The 17,574-nt window shown below is 44.0% G+C and overlaps 1 protein-coding gene across 1 annotated transcript in view; it reads left to right on the forward strand.

The window, feature by feature from the left end:
- gpd1b (glycerol-3-phosphate dehydrogenase 1b) overlaps positions 1 to 16,033 on the forward strand; it is a 58,669-nt gene extending 42,636 nt beyond the window's left edge. Inside the window, exons 7-8 of the mRNA XM_028798540.2 lie at positions 12,367 to 12,473; positions 15,463 to 16,033. Of these exons, the coding sequence (XP_028654373.2) occupies positions 12,367 to 12,473; positions 15,463 to 15,559 (204 nt within the window). The 3' untranslated portion in view covers positions 15,560 to 16,033. The remainder of the gene's footprint in view (positions 1 to 12,366; positions 12,474 to 15,462) is intronic.
- Positions 16,034 to 17,574: the final 1,541 nt, after the last annotated feature.

A 17,574-nucleotide genomic window follows, 5' to 3' on the forward strand; every position in this document is an offset into this window, starting at 1 on the left:
TAAGATCCATGGCACCTCTGCATGAGAACCACCTCTTTCAACCCTCGCAAACATGTGCAGTTTTTAATATCTGGAAAACATTTGGGATTAAATCACTTAGAGATCTTTCTATAGACAACATCTTTGAATCTTATGAACAATTACATTCCAAATGTAACTTTCCAGCAAGACATTTCTTTCACGATCTTCAAATTAGAAACTTTGTTAAACAGAACCTGCACGATTTTCCTCATCTCCCACCTCCCTCTATTCTGTAAAAAATATTGTTCAGTTTCGAGGACTCAGACAGCATACAGTAATCCCTCCTCCATCGCGGGGGTTGCGTTCCAGAGCCACCCGCGGAATAAGAAAATCTGCGAAGTAGAAACCATATGTTTATATGGTTATTTTTATATTGTCATGCTTGGGTCACAGATTTGCGCAGAAACACAGGAGGTTGTAGAGAGACAGGAACGTTATTCAAACACTGCAAACAAACATTTGTCTCTTTTTCAAAAGTTTAAACTGTGCTCCATGACAAGACAGAGATGACAGTTCCGTCTCACAATTAAAAGAATGCAAACATATCTTCCTCTTCAAAGGAGTGCGCATCAGGAGCAGATAATGTCAGAGAGATAGAGGAAAGCAAACAAATCAATAGGGCTGTTTGGCTTTTAAGTATGCGAAGCACCGCGGCACAAAGCTGTTGAAGGCGGCAGCTCACACCCCCTCCGTCAGGAGCAGACAAAGAGAGAGAGAGATAGAGAAAGACAGATAAAAACAAACAAGCAAAAATCAATACGTGCCCTTCGAGCTTTTAAGTATGCGAAGCTTCAGGAAGCAGCTGCACAGAAGGTAGCAACGTGAAGATAATCTTTCAGCATTTTTAGACGAGCGTCCGTATCGTCTAGGTGTGCGAACAGCCCCCCTACTCAATCCCCCTACATCAGGATCAGAGAAAGTCAGCTCAAGAGAGACAGAGAGAAAAATAAGTTGGGTAGCTTCTCAGCCATCTGCCAATAGTGTCCCTTGTATGAAATCAACTGGGCAAACCAACTGAGGAAGCATGTACCAGAAATTAAAAGACCCATTGTCCGCAGAAATCCGCGAACCAGCAAAAAATCTGCGATATATATTTAAATATGCTTACATATAAAATCCGCGATGGAGTGAAGCCGCGAAAGGCGAAGCGCGATATAGCGAGGGATTACTGTATCTGCAATATATAAAATTATTTTACAGTCCCTCCCTTTCAAAGATCCAAGAGGACAATGAGAAAAGGATCTCTCACTCGACATATCAGAAAAAGAGTGGAAGGGAGCAATGCAGAGAATTCACTCGAGCTCCATATGCACAAAGCATACAATTATTCAATTCAAAATTACATATCTGGCTCATCTGTCTCGCTTAAAACTGTCCAAAATGTTTCCAGGGCATGATCCAACCTGCGAACACTGCAATCGAGCTCCAGCCTCACTGGGTCACATGTTTTGGGCCTGCATGTGGTGTTATGGGTCCACAGCTCTCCAGCTGAGGCCAGTTAAATAAATAATCGCAGTGCTCGCGGCTTAGCGAGGGGGTGTGGTGGCTACAGCAAGCCGCAGGGCGATCTGCGGTGTGGGCGTTTCTCACCTAAGTGCACAGGTGAGGGACTGCCCACACCCGTGATTGTTCCTGTGGCTAATGCGCTGCAGCTGCCATGTCCTCTCTGCATATATAGAGAAGCCCGAGATGGTTAGGGGGAGGTAAAGAAAGAACAAAAAGAGAAAGGAGAAGGAAACGGGGGTGGCAGAAGGAAGCAGGAAGAAAGGAGGCAGGAAGGCTACAAAGCCGGTGCGGATGAGTGCGCGAGCGCTCGCAGGCAGCTGTGTGGAAGCCTGGGTGTTAGGCCGACACCCAGGAGTCGTAGTACTGGTCGCTCCCGCTGAGTGAACGAGTAGTGGGGGTGACCAGTGAAGGGCGACTGGCCGCGTAAGGCCAAGAAGGCAGCGGGAGTCGGGAGAGTTGAAAGTAGGAGTCCCAATGTGAGCGTCCTGGCCCTTGGGTATAAAGCCAAGTCTCGATCGGGAGAGCGGAACCGAAGTCGGGGATCAGGGAGCATCCAGATCAGTCATGCGGAGAGAAGGCCAGCTGCAGAAAGGGCGACTCTCCTGTTGCGGGCCCCAGATGGGAGAAGCAGGAGAGCTGCCAGGTAAAAGACACCGGGCTTTAGATTGGTTTTAAAGAGACTGCCTTCAGCATTGTTTTAAGCTCGTTTTAAAGGAATGTTCTATTTATTGATTTTAATCTCCACGTTTCATCCATCCATCCATCCATTTTCCAACCCGCTGAATCCGAACACAGGGTCACGGGGGGTCTGCTGGAGCCAATCCCAGCCAACACAGGGCACAAGGCAGGAACCAATCCCGGGCAGGGTGCCAACCTACCGCAGCCGTTTCATTTAATGGATTATTTATTTATTGGACATTGCATTACTGCACTTTACTTTGAACATTGTTGCACTTTGTTTTTGTTGACTTGTTTGAATAAAAGCACTTAGCGCTTTTATACATCATCCCCTTGCTCATTGTTACTGCCTCACTGTCTAGCTCATCGGTAACATTACCGATGGTGTTGGGTTCAAGGGCTCCCTAACAGCAGATGGGAGCATGGAGCCGAACCCGCATCATCACACTGCACCAAACTAACATCATTCTGGACCACAATCTTTAACTGCCTCTCAGACAGCCTTGGTGTCACAATCCCTCCTAATCCACTAACAGCTGTGTTTGGTGGGCTCACAGAGGGGCTTAAAATGGAGAAGGACAAACAAACTGTGATTGCCTTCACTACCCTATTGGCATGCAGACTTATCTTGCTCAACTGGAAAAATCCCAACTCTCCTCTGTTAAGTCACCAACAGCAGCCTGCCTTGTTTCAGCAGTCCAGACTGGTGCTGTTGGTCCTGTAACAGTGTAGGGAATCTTTGCTTGGCACACTTTGGACCAATTAACACTAGAATTACCAAAGCCTCTGAAAAAATTCAAAAACCCGGCCCACTTTCCATGGCATTACAAGTGCAATTTGTCAGCGTGCCCTTGTGGATCTCACAAAGGAATCTCTGCAGTCTACTTGTGACTTTACACTGTAGGAAGATAAGTAAATAAATCAATTAAATAATATTCGATCTGGCTTTTATATACAAAGTACGGCAACAGCAGCTTCCACCTGCAGTTATAAAGTCTTCAGTACACGAGTGACTCTCCACGCTGGTGTTTAAAACTGGACGGTGTATGTGCCCACAAAAGAAGGCCAACTGTATTCTCGTATCATTGCTCACGTACTGAAGTGCCAGCAGGCGTTTTTCATGGCATTACACGTGTAATTTGTGAGCACACACAGGAAGCTCTGCAGTCTACTTGTGACTTTACGCTGTAGGAAGATAAGTAAATAAATCAAGGTAACTAACATTCAGTCTGACTTTTATACAGTATAAGTAACATATAAATGTTTCCTATATAAAGCTCATCACAAACAGGACTTTGCATGATACGTTGGCGAGCTCTGTAAGCTGTGCTGCTTTGTTGAAGGACAGGTGTGGGGCAGACTGACTGGCAGGGTGATGCCCGACCTCGTTCTTCATCCAAACGCCTTTACGCCTGGTGCAGCTGCGTTACTCTTATATGTGAGTGGACATTTCTTGCAGGGAGGGCTTCAGTTCACTTTCTCCGATCTGAGTTCAGCTCTGTTATAGCTCGTCTTTATTTGATAACAGCAGTGTCAGAGCGGGGTGAACGTGAACGCGACTGAGAGCATAAAACTGAATAAAAAATAAACACTACAAGTACCACACATTTACACACCGGCTGTTACAGACTCAAATCCAATGTACATTTTTATTGTATTATAGTAAAATAAGAGCAGCTCACTACTCAAAATGTTTATTTTGGGACGCAGGAAAGCTCGAACCCACAACCTTTTGAATAGGAGTCAGCAGTTCTTACCGCTGTACTACCCAAGAAGTCTCGACAACAAGCCACACCAACCCGATTTCTTTTTCTCCGGTTATAGTCTTGAATAAAAGCGCACTTGTTCTGTTACATTTGTACCTTTTCTTAAAGTCAGTCATTTTCCAAGCTGTTATATCCTAATACAGGGTCACAGGGGTCTGCTGGAGCCAATCCCAGCCAGCACAGGGAGGGCATAAGGCAGGAACAAACCCCGGGCAGGGCGCCAGCCCACCGCAGCCTTTTCTTAAAAGCGCTTATTTGATATTTGGACTTCAGTCTTCACACATTATACACTTCATGTCAACATTGTGTCGTTGGTACTAATGTAGCTGCCGAAGTATAAGGCGAGATCAAGCATGCCAAAAGAAATCTCTCAGTCCAAAAGTTTGTTTTAAAAATATTTAGTGAAAGTTAAAAGTAAATAATCCACACAAGAATAAAAGAAAGCAAAAAAAAAGGAAAAAATGTATCTACTCTAAACTTAGCTTTTCTTGATAAACTTTAGTTATTTCTGTACTTTAAAGTTCTTAATTTCTTCTTCTGTACACCTTAAGCACTTAAATAAGCACAAGTTACTTCACACACTTAAAAGGTCCATACGCCCGTAGGCACGGGCACGGTTTAAAACCTTGTGCCATCTACGCCTTATACATGGCAAGGCTGGTCACTAACTAAGAATAATGTTTAGTCAGAGCTGTTAGAAATGGCAGGAATATACCAATGCTACTGAACTTATAGGGGTTATAGGAACCTCCCATAGATTATGCATTGTCATCTAGTAAAATATTTATGAATCTTATGTAACTAGGAAAATGGCTCTTACAACTGAAACATGGAAGAGGTTTGTCTTTTAGGTATGTGTTCAACATTTCTGTCATGCTACACTTACACAGATCTTTGCAGACACTTGAAATGCATGTGTTCCAAGTAACAATCTACTATTCACCCTCTACAACTCCCGGTACCTCACTCCCTGATAAACGAGGCTTGAGCTGGGAGAGGTTTTTGACTTTCCTGCAGCGGTGGGCCGATGAAATAGCAGGCTGCGACACATTTACAAGACAAAAGAGGCTGATGGAGAGGTGCAAACGGATTTAAGGTGGGCCGGGCTTACGAGTTTTTTCGTAGGCTTTGGTATTTCTAGTGTTAATATCAATCCATCATCACTTGAATGCCAGGGTCTAATTGAGTAACCTTTATGGCCACCATTTTCTAATGCAGCGTTTCTCAACCTTTTGCGACCCGAGTTTTCATACAGTTAGGTTCATAAATATTTGGACAGAGACCACTTTTTTCTAATTTTGGTTCTGTACATTACCACAATGAATTTGAAATGAAACAACTCAGATGCAGTTGAAGTGCAGACTTTCAGCTTTAATTCAGTGGGGTGAACAAAACGATTGCATAAAAATGTGAGACAACTAAAGCATTTTTTAACACAATCCCTTCATTTCAGCGGCTCAAAAGTAATTGGACAAATTAAATAATTGGAAATCAAATGTACATTTCTAATCCTTGGTTGAAAACCCTTTGCTGGCAATGACAGCCTGAAGTCTTGAACTCCTGGACATCACCAGATGTTGGGTTTCCTCCTTTTTAATGCTCTGCCAGGCCTTCACTGCAGCGACTTTCAGTTGCTGTTTGTTTGTGGGCCTTTCTGTCTGAAGTTTAGTCTTCAACAAGTGAACTGCCTGCTCAGTTGTGTTAAGATCAGGTGACTGACTTGGCCATTCAAGAATTTTCCACTTCTTTGCTTTAATAAACTCCTGGGTTGCTTTGGCTGTATGTTTTGGGTCATTGTCCATCTGTATCATGAATCAATGTGACTGCATTGAGCTGGATTTGAGCAGACAGTATGTCTCTGAACACCTCAGAATTCATTCGGCTGCTTCTGTCGTGTGTCACATCATCAATAAACACGAGTGTCCCAGTGCCACTGGCAGCCATCACACTGCCTCCACTGTGTTTTACAGATGATGTGCTATGCTTTGGATAATGAGCTATTCCACACCTTCTCCATACTTTTTTCTTGCCATCATTCTGGTAGAGGTTGATCTTGGTTTCATCTGTCCAAAGAATGTTTCTCCAGAACTGTGCTGGCTTTTTTAGATGTTCTTTAGTAAAGTCCAATCTCGCCTTTCTATTCTTGAGGCTTATGAGTGGCTTGCACCTTGCAGTGCACCCTCTGTATTTACTTTCATGCAGTCTTCTCTTTATGGTAGACTTGGATATCGATACGCCGACCCCCTGGAGAGTGTTGTTCACTTGGCTGGCTGTTGTGAAGGGGTTTCTCTTCACCATGGAAATGATTCTGCGATCATCCACCACTGTTGTCTTCTGTGGACGTCCAGGTCTTTTTGCGTTGCTGAGTTCACCAGTGCTTGCTTTCTTTCTCAGGATGTACCAAACTGCAGATTTTGCCACTCGTAATATTGTAGCAATTTCTCAGATGGGTTTTTTCTGTTTTCGCAGCTTAAGGATGGCTTCTTTCACCTGCATGGAGAGCTCCTTTGACCTCATGTTGTCTGTTCACAGCAAAATCTTCCACATGCAAGCACCACACCTCAAATCAACTCCAGGCCTTTTATCTGCTTAATTGATAATGATATAACGACGGACTTGATCACACCTGCCCATGAAATAGCCTTTGAGTCAATTGTCCAATTACTTTTGAGCCCCTGAAATGAAGGGATTGTGTTATCAAAATGCTTTAGTTGCCTCACATTTTTATGCAATCGTTTTGTTCACCCCACTGAATTAAAGCTAAAAGTCTGCACTTCAACTGCATCGGAGTTGTCTCATTTAAAATTCATTAATTAAAGAGCTTGCCACTGTAGTGGAACGGAGCAGTCACTGGCTGTGGCTGAAACGTAGGGACTTAACATGGGCTGCCAATTGATCGAGTGGTGTCACCATGCTACATACACCCGGGCCTGATCAACCAGGGGTGGGCCAACCCCGGCAGAGGGTGTCTTGTGATAAGTGGCCAAAACACCCAATGAAGTTGGGGCACACAACTGAAGATGTGTCACATTGGTTTCACCACGCAATTCTGTGGCAAATTTCACTCCATTCAAGATGACTTCTCCTTTCAACTGTTGTGCTGAAGAATTAGGGATTTTAACAACTAGTCCTAGTAAGAATCCAAAACATTGTGGTAATGTACAGAACCAAAATTAGAAAAAAGTTGTCTCTGTCCAAATATTTATGGACCTAACTGTAACAGTTTTAATTGCGCCCCCCTAACGTTTTTTTGAAACCCTAATAAAATTTATTCCTATATTTTTTGCTGCCGATACACCGCTACAAGTTTAAAATTTCCCTACGAATAGCGAAATTACGCCACATATGGCAACATTCGCGCCCCCTTTTTTGTTACTTCGCGCCCACAGATTGAGAACCGCTGTTCTAATGGCTCATCCCTGCATGATAGTATACCACGTCACAAAGCTAAAGTGGCCTGGTTTTATGAACATGACAATGAGTTCCATGGTCTTCAGTGGTCTTCTCAGTCTCCGAATCTGAATCCAGCAGAACACCTTTGGGATTTTGTGGAACTTGACATTAGTGTGCAGCTGACAAATCTGCAGAAACTGTGTGATGCAATCCTGTCAACGTGGTGCAGAATCTCAAAGGAATGTTTGCAACGTCTTGTGGAATCCACGACAGGAAGAACTGAGGCTCCTTGGAGAGCAAAAGCAGGCCCTGCCCAGGATTAGTATGGTGGTCCTAAAAGTTTGCTCAGTGAGTGATAAGTCCTAAAATGTATAAAGAGAGCCAAAATGAAATATGTGACACAAAGACATTCTGCTTGTTCATTTCTTTTTTGAGGACAATGGCCCAGAGTTACATATTTGTGTGCGAACCTCTGACAGACATCATCAGCAGACATCATCATCTTCAGATTGTTAAGGAGTAACGTTTGACGTTTTGGAGAGAGACATCAGAGCTACGTGTGTTTTAGAGGGTAGCTGCTCATTGGCAGAGATATCACGGCCATGTGCTCTTCTCCCATTCAGAGCTCAACACGATCAGATACAGTGCCAACATTTGACGTTAGAGGTAAAGAGATCACAGCTACATTCTCGGCCCTGATAGCAAAACCAAAAATATGAAAGCTATCAATATAAATATAAATATATATACTGTACAAACATATATGGCTGGGATGCTTCATAGATTATTACCTGGCTGGGAGGCCAGTTTATTGAAGAACAGTTACACAGCCTATTTACCTTCTCGACACAATAGGTGGGAGTTCTCTTGGATGACGGTGCTTACATGGATACCCACAGGGCAGGCTGGGAGTTGTACCGAATGAATTTGCGTCTCTCACAGAGGCGACTCCAATTGGTTTCACTTTCCACTCAGAGCCTCGCAGCTCAAGACATGGCGGCGGGCTGGCAGTAATTATCAGAGAAGACTTAAACATTAAAAGAATCCCAATTGACTGCCCATTGTCTTTTGAGTGCCTGGCTCTTAAACTAATAACGGAATCAGGTCCTGTCTCACTCATTGTTCTTTATCGTCCCCCAAAATACAATGCATCCTTCTTATCCGATCTGATTGAACTTTTGACCCACCTAAGCTCTTACTCTCAGAGAATTATGCTTCTTGGTGATTTCAACATCCATATTGTCATTACTACATCTAAACTGAGAAATGAATTCCTGTCCTTACTGGACTGTTTTGACTTGACACAACATGTTGATTTTCCAACCCATTCTGGCGGTCATATATTGGACCTGATCTGCACTTCTGGACTATCTGTTGCCAACATTTACAGCACTGATTTGGGACTCTCTGACCATAAAGCAGTATTTTTCACTGTCTCATTACCTATCCCACCTCTTACCTGTAAACGACAAATTTCTTACAGAAACCTTAAAAATATCTGTCCCTCTATCCTTTCTGGATCCATTTCTGATCTTTTACTGTCTGCACCTATTCCACCAACACTAGATAGTTTTGTTGACCACTATAACTCAGCCCTTCACTCAGCATTAGATAAAACAGCTCCTTTAAAACATAAGGAGGTTTCCTTTAAACGTTCAGCTCCTTGGTATAACTCAGAATTGCGATCTATGAAAGCAGCTGGCCGACGCCTTGAGAGAATGTCACGTAAGACTGGCCTCACCGTGCACATCCAGGCTTTCTCTGACCACCAAAGAGCTTACAGAGAAGCACTAACTTCTGCCAAGAACACCCATTATGGCAGAATAATAGAAAGTGGCCATGATAACCCAAGGGTTTTGTTCTCTGTAGTTAATAAACTACTCGAACCCGCATCTGGTCCAACTACCTCTTCTACTGAAGTCTGTGAGGAATTCCTCCACTTTTTCCGTAACAAAATTAAAGATCTAAATAATTCAACTAACATAAATATATCATCTGTTTATATCTCTCCCTGTTTTCCCACTCCATCCAGCTCCTTCTCTAAGTTCTCACCAGTCACATCTGCGTTTGTTAATGACCTGCTTTATAAGATGAGGCCGACTACTTGTGTACTGGACCCCATCCCCACCACACTACTTAAATCCTGCCTTCATGCCATAATCCCGACTGTTACAACAATAATAAACTCATCCCTTGACACTGGCTCCGTGCCACTCACTTTTAAAATTGCTTCTGTAACCCCAATGTTAAAAAAGTCTGGCCTTGATGCTGGCAATCTTAACAATTTCCGGCCTATTTCCCACTTACCTTTCCTGTCAAAAGTTCTTGAGCGTGTTGTAGCTTCCCAACTCACCAATTACCTAACCTCTAATAATTTGATGGAACCCTTTCAGTCTGGTTTCAGGGCGCGGCACAGCTGTGAAACTGCTCTGCTACGGGTAACCAATGATTTGCTTATGGCAGCAGACTCTGGACAAACCAGCATATTAATTCTGTTAGACCTCAGTGCAGCATTTGACACTGTTAGACATGACATCCTACTGTCCAGAATGGAGAACATGCTGGGTATCTCTGGCACTGCCCTCCAGTGGTTGAAGTCATATCTGACTGATAGGCAAGAGTTTGTTAGTCTTGGCAACAGCAGATCCAACTCCGTGCCAGTCACACAAGGAGTCCCTCAGGGCTCTGTCCTCGGTCCTCTGCTTTTCTGTATTTATATGCTTCCCCTTGGCCATATTATCCGTAGTTATGGATTGGGTTATCATTTTTATGCAGATGATACCCAGCTCTACTTCAATGTTAAAAGTGGAACTTCATCAGAGCTTTCTCAGCTCACAACCTGCCTTAGTGAAATTAAAACCTGGATGGAGCAGAACTCTTTAAAATTAAATTGCAATAAAACTGAACTCCTGCAAATTGGGACTAAAATGAAACTTAATAAAATGAGCTCCTTCCCAGTCCATCTTGGCGGTGATCTCATCAGACCTGCCTCTACTGTAAAAAATCTTGGTGTCATTTTTGATTCCTCCCTCACTTATTCCACCCACATAAATCACATTAAGAAACTTTCTTACTTTCACCTCCGTAACATATGCCGTGTTCGCTCCTTCCTCTCCTTCTCTAATGCTGAGAAACTTGTCCATGCTTTTATCACATCCCGCATCAATTATTGTAATTCCCTACTGGCAGGTGCCCCTTCTAATCTTATATCACAGCTCCAGCTTATTCAAAACTCAGCTGCAAGAGTCCTTACTCGAACCAGCAGCAGCGAGCACATCACACCCATCCTGCTCCGCCTTCACTGGCTCCCTGTGTCCTACAGAATTGAATATAAAATCCTACTAATAACCTACAAAGCTTTAAATAACCTCGCACCAAACTACATCAGTGACCTTCTCCATCACTATGTGCCTGCCCGCCCACTAAGGTCCTCTGATTCTGCCAATCTTGTTGTGCCTCACACTAATCTACACTCCATGGGTGACAGCAGGGCCTTCAGCTGTATAGCGCCCAGACTCTGGAATGACCTACCAAAAGTAATCAGGTCAGCTGACTCCATGAATTCTTTTAAAAAACAACTCAAAACTCATCTGTTCAGGAAGGCTTTTAGCTCTACTTGACTTTATTACCTTTCTCTCAGTTTACTTCTCTGTCAAGATGCTCATGTAACCTGTGTGTGTGTGCGAGACCATCAATTATGTTGTCTGTTTTTTTCAGAATTTACTGTCTTAATCTTCTTTATTTATTTATCTGGTTTGTACAATGCTATATACTGTATATTCTGCCGTTCTTTATTATATTCTGTAAGTGCCTTGAGCATGGGAAAGGCGCTATATAAATAAAATGTAAAATGTATTATTGTAGTCTGGTAGTGCAGCCCTGCAGTGTTACATCCATGCCACCAGAAGGAGCTGTAGAGACAAATTGTCCTCATTTCAGGGAGCTACAGTCTGAACCAGAAGTACATCCAGTCAGTAGTGTCGTGACACCTGAAGTGCTCCTGGGTCCGGAATAAAAGAGGCAGAGTTTCCTGTATGGGTGGTCCGAGTGGGGAGGCAGTGGACAACGATCACCAGGAGGAAAGAGAAAAAAGGAGATGGTAGAGAAAGAAAGAACTGCGTTGTGAAATTGTCATGATATGTGTGCGGATTGATGTTATAATAAATTATCATTTGAGTTTATATTTACATGGGTGTTGGTGTACTGGAAGGGTTTGGAGCTCAGTGGTGCCCCCTACAGGTCACAATAGTAATAAACAAGTACATTGCTTCCGTGAAGTTTAATTTTACAAATGAAATACCAGTTTGAAAAAATAAGTAATATGAATGTTGAAGCAGAGTGTGGTGCATTCTGGGATTGTGTGGAGCATCAGACATTAAGATTTGAAAATAAAATGAAACAATATATAATGGGGGTCACTGGAATTCAGACAAGTGTATTAGGCTCTGCATGAGGACACCCCCCCCAAAATGGCCACAGGACGTTTGGATTTTTCTGTTATTTCCAGGAGCATTCATCATCTTGTGTGTTTGTTGGGGTCACCGCCTGCTGGAGGACATGCTCTGCATGTATTCTCCTTGTTTTCGCCGTGTGAAGAGTTAGGCTGAAGGATTGTGTTCACATTCACATATTTTCATTAATTGCAATTATTATTTAGTGTTTAAATTCTTTTGTGTTGGACTGGGGCCGCTGGTGGTCTTGGCTTTCCTTCAGTGAAGTCCGTCAGTCACGTGGGGACCTGTCATGAGAGTCCATAGCAAACGGCCCAAGAACGTTTGACCGCTACAGTCTTCTGTTCTTTAATGTCATGTCATATATTTATGTTACATTATATTAAGTTATTATTATCATGTTCTGTACTGTTCCGTTCTCTCACGTCATTTCACTTGTTGGGCAGATTATAAAACGTACCTCCACTTCAAGTTGAGTGCTGCCCCTCGGTGGATGGGTGATGTAACTAACAATTTGTTCATGGCACTCTTCTCTTTCCCCACTACTGCAGTCCATTGAACAACTGGAAAAGGAAATGCTGAACGGCCAGAAGCTGCAGGGACCCCAAACCTCAGCTGAGCTCAACCACATCCTGAAGCACAAAAACCTGGCAGACAAGTAAGGGACATGAGATAAACCAGGGGGTCCGGTCCTGTGCAACCATTCATGCATCCTCAATTATCAAAGTCCCACCCTGTGATTGAACTTCTATAACGTCTCCTCAATCTAAACCGTCCACTCATCCCCTTTGCATGTTGTTAGTGTTGCTTACTAATGGCCCCCTGAACCTCTAATTTTACTGTTGTGTTTCTCCATTTCCTATTAACTAACTCAAGAACTGTTTGTTTGCCTTCTTCTTTCTCTCTTTGAATGTTTTGCTGAACTCCCATTTTGCCCCCCCCCCCAGCTCACTTTAGACTCCATTATACCTCCCTGTGCTCCCAGTTTGCCTCACCCACTTTTTCTAAACTCCCACTTTGCTAATCCCCCTCCCTTCCTCCCTTCCCAATCCTGCCCCCACATTAATCCTCCTAATGTTTGCCCCCCATTCCACTGTTTCATCTAAACCCCTCACTCTTTCTGAATTCCCAATGTGTCCCTTCCATGCTCCTTAAGTCCCCGTCACATGACTTTTCCCATTGATTTTTGGCCTTAGGCTTCATCCTTATAATCTTAGTGACTCTCTGGGGGTCAGCTCTGACATTCCTGTGACCCCAAGTCGTGTAGCTTGACAAACAAAGAGACTCAGGCCAAGCAGTCCGTGAGTCACCCTGAATCATAGGGGTGGCTCTGTGTATGCGAGAGCTGGCAACCAATGAGCACCCACCTGAATATTAAACGCATATAACGCAGCCAATAAGGTAAAAGGGGGGGGGGTTGAACCTTGCAAACAGGCACTTGTCTAATCTGATGTCTAGTGGCTGTCACATCACACCAAGGAAAGACAAAAAGGGCTGTGATTGTGACTGAAGGCCTTCGTGCACCACTGGTGTTGTCAGACAGCACGTGAATGGACTGTCACCCTGCAGCAACCTCACAATACTGCGGAAATTTGAAACTGTGCTGGACAGCTGTCACTGACACATGTCACTTTTCATCCCCTGCAATTTCTAGTCTTGTAATCTGACATCCTAAGGCAACAAGATCAGCAGCGGCAGTTGTCACATTTGACATCTCCTCCGGCTGGAAGTCGTGTATTTTGTCACTGGCGTTAAGTCAGTGTGCCCTTCCCACTCTTTCTGGGTTTCTAACTCCTGCCCCTTTGCTTTTGAACCTCCAATATTCCCCATCCCTTTTTTTCTCTAAACTCCTAATTGGCCCCTCACAGTTATTAGGAAGTCTGCTCTGTCTGTAGGTCACAGTTGGCTCCTCCCATTCTGCTGGAAATTTCACTCTTCTCTTGTCTTTAAATCGGTTGCCCCACCCCCACTCATTCTGAACTCATAGTTTGCCCTTTGCTTAGATTACAGTTGACACCTCCTGGTTTGCTATGTCTTTAGGATATTTTTGGCTCCTCCCACTCCTAGTTTGGTCTTTCCTTAGGTCATAGTTGGCCCCTCCCACTTCTTTCTCCTGGTTTGCTATGTCTATAGGTCACAGTTTGCTCTTCCCACTTCTTGTTTGCTTGTTATTTAGGTTACAGTTGGCTCCTCCCACTCCTAATTTGGTCTTTCTTTAGGTCATAGTTGGCCCCTCCCACTTCTTTCTCCTGGTTTGCTATGTCTATAGGTCACAGTTTGCTCTTCCCACTTCTTGTTTGCTTGTTATTTAGGTTACAGTTGGCTCCTCCCACTCCTAGTTTGGTCTTTCCTTAGGTCATAGTTGGCCCCTCCCACTTCTTTCTCCTGGTTTGCTATGTCTATAGGTCACAGTTTGCTCTTCCCACTTCTTGTTTGCTTGTTATTTAGGTTACAGTTGGCTCCTCCCACTCCTAATTTGGTCTTTCTTTAGGTCATAGTTGGCCATCCCACTTCTAATGACCTCCCAGCTTGCTGTGCCTTTTTGTCACAATTTGCTCCTCCCACTTCTAGTTTGCCTGTTATTTAGGTTACAGTTGGCTCCTCCTACTCCTAGTTTACCCTTTCTTTAAGTCATAATTGGACCCTCCCACTCCTTCTAATTTTCTATTTTGCTGTGTCTTTAATTCACAATTTGCCCCTCCCACTCCTTTAGGTCATAATTGGCCCCTCCCATTTCTTCTGACCTCCTAGTTTGCCTGTTATTTAGGGTTAGTGGAGGATGACAGTCCTGAAAGACTGAGGCACTGGCACACTCCTCCCAGACAATTTTTTAATTATTGTTGGCTCCTCCCACTCCTAGTTTGCCCTTTGCTTAGCTCATAGTTTGTTCCTCCCACTTCTTCTGACCTCTTCATTTGCTGTGCCTTTTGGTCACAATTTGCTCCTCCCACTCCTGATTTACCTGTTATTTCGGTTACAGTTGGCTCCTCCCACTCCTAGTTTCCCTTCTTTAGGTCATGGCTGTCTCCTCCCACTTCTTCTGACCTCCTAGGTTGACATGTCTTTAGGTTGCGGTTGGCTCTCCCCACTCCTAGTTTGCTCTTTCTTTAGCTCATAGTTCGCCCCTCCCTCTTGGTCACAGTTTGCCCCTCCCACTTCTAGTATGCCTGTTATTTAGGTTACAGTTGGCTCCCCCCACTCCTAGTTTGCTCTTTCTTTAGCTCATAGTTCGCCCCTCCCTCTTGGTTACAGTTTGCTCCTCCCACTCCTAGTTTGCCCTTTCTCTATCTTATGGCTGTCCCCTCCCACTTCTTCTGACCTCCCAGGTTGTGGTTGGCTCCCCCCACTCCTAGTTTGTTCTTTCTTTAGGCCATAGTTGCCCCCTGCCACTTATTCTGAAATACCACATTGCCCCCCTCGGACTCTTTGATTTACCTTTCAATTCTTTTTGAAGTTCTAATTGGCCCCTCCCATTATTTTTGAACTCTCAGTTACCCCCCTCCCCCCTTCTCCCCTTCCAGTCATGATGAGCTCCTGTTTGCCCCTCCCACTCTCCCATCTCGTGTCTCAACTGCCTCAGCACAGCTCAATGTGACTGTGGTCCCCCACTTCTGTTCCTCTAACCCTGTCCCTTTACTCATTCCCAGGTTTCCCCTCTTCATGGCCGTGTACGACATCTGCTACGAGGGACGTCCTGTGACCGAGTTCATCAAGTGTCTGCAGAACCATCCGGAGCACATGTGATGTGTTGCCAGACTCGAGGCAGTCGGCAGGGCTCTGTGGTCAAATTGGGGATTAGAGATGGGGAGTTTGTCATGACAACCAGAAGAAAAGGGGGCTATGGCAAATCCAATGGGAGAAGCTGCTTGTTAGAAGACCTGCTGGGAGTATTGCATTATGGGTGACTGGGGAGGGGGGGTAGACAAACAAAGATTTGACCCCATTTTGGCGAGGGCTAGTTTGCAGCTAATGGCCCCCAAAGGAGACAGTGAAGGGACATCGTATATATCCTGAGCAGACAGTAGGGCCTCCTGGTGGCAAAGTGGGGGATGTGGGGGCACCTCGGCCTTTCTCATTGCTGCACTTGATTTCTCGTTTCTATGTCCTCTTTTTTTAAAATAAAACTTTTTTGTGAGAATATGACACAAAATACTAACTAAACAATAATCATGGAGCAGTGATTTAATGAAGACACAAAATAAATTATTTTAAAGTAAACAGTTGTGTTTCAGAATGTGCATTCATGTTTCCCTATTGAAAGGCGCTATATCAGATACAACAAACCTCTGGTGCTCTTCTGCTTCACAAAGATCTTGGCCTGGCACCCACAGGTTCAGCCGGGCAGAATGTTCTCAGCATGTAATTCAAACCTTTGGCCTTAATTTACCCTGTGACCCCTCTCAGACCCCCATCCATACGGGAGATGATATTCCAAATCTCTGACCTTTAGCATTTCAGCTACACGGAGAGGGAGAGGGGGATATCGGTGTCCTCAGATGGGTCGTAAGGGGAGTGAGCCTGACAGACGCGCTCTGTTTCGCCAGCCTGCTGGATTGCTGAGCAGTCTCCAAGTGCTGCCATCCCTTGTGCTAATAAAAGACCCCATCAATCGGTCAGGGGTCAGTCCAAAATTAAACCATCTTGGAGTAACTGTTTAAATGCCAGGGGCATTGAGCAGGACAGTATAGCCATCCAGCATGCCAGCTCTGCTCATTAACTTTCAGCCACCACCACAGCACACAAGTGCCACCTATGAAGAGTAGCAAAGGAACTCGCCAAGGTTTACAGTAAAGCACATTCAGAAGAGTATCACTATGAAAGGCGCTATATACATGCACACAAAGCAATGGATGGGATTTTATTTGTTTGTGTTCCCGTTCCTTGCCATCACAAGCTGACGAATTCATAGACATCCTGCCCTGAAGTAGCCAACTGGCATTCATGGTGGTCTGTTTGATCACACTTGTCTGACGTCTTTGTTTCCATTAAATCTGCACACGCGGGGCACAATGAGAATCTCTTCACACTCCTCTTGGCTTTGCGTTGCTTATAAATTTCACTTTCAACAGTCAAATGCAAGAATCAAATGAAACCGAATTACTCTGAGCCGCAGTGTGAACACAACTGTTGAGTTTTAGCAGTGAAACAGAAAACAAATGTTAAATCGCACAAGAAAGATTACTTTTTGTTTCATCATTTTAAGTGCCTTCACAAAGTCTACATCCTCACTCATTACTGTCGCGTTTTGTTGTGTTGCACCCTTGTGTTAAAATCTTTGAAATTCGTTTATCAAACAATACTCAATACCTCAGAGTGACAAAGCAAAAACAACATCTTGGAACTTTTTGCATATTTACAAAAAATTTAAAAACTGAACTCTCCCTTCGATACGAGTATCTATCTTCAGTACTTAGGCAGCAATGGAGCTTCTTGGATTTGACACAATTGGATTTTTCTGCCATTCTTCTCTGCAAATCTTCAGCTCTGTCAGGCTGAATGGAGACCATTGATGGACAGCTACTTTCAGGTCTCACCAGACTCTGGGTTCAAGTCCGGGTTCAGCCACCATTCGCAGAGTTGTTCCTCAGCCACTCCTGTGTTGTCTTTGTTTGCTGAACCTGTGGTCCAGTCTGATGTCCACATCGCTCTGAGTAGATTTCCGATAGATAGATAGATAGATAGATAGATAGATAGATAGATAGATAGATAGATAGATAGATAGATAGATAGATAGATAGATAGATAGATACTTTATTAAT

Source organism: Erpetoichthys calabaricus, chromosome 3 (assembly GCF_900747795.2).
Source record: "Erpetoichthys calabaricus chromosome 3, fErpCal1.3, whole genome shotgun sequence".
Classification (NCBI taxonomy): Eukaryota; Metazoa; Chordata; class Cladistia; order Polypteriformes; family Polypteridae; genus Erpetoichthys; species Erpetoichthys calabaricus.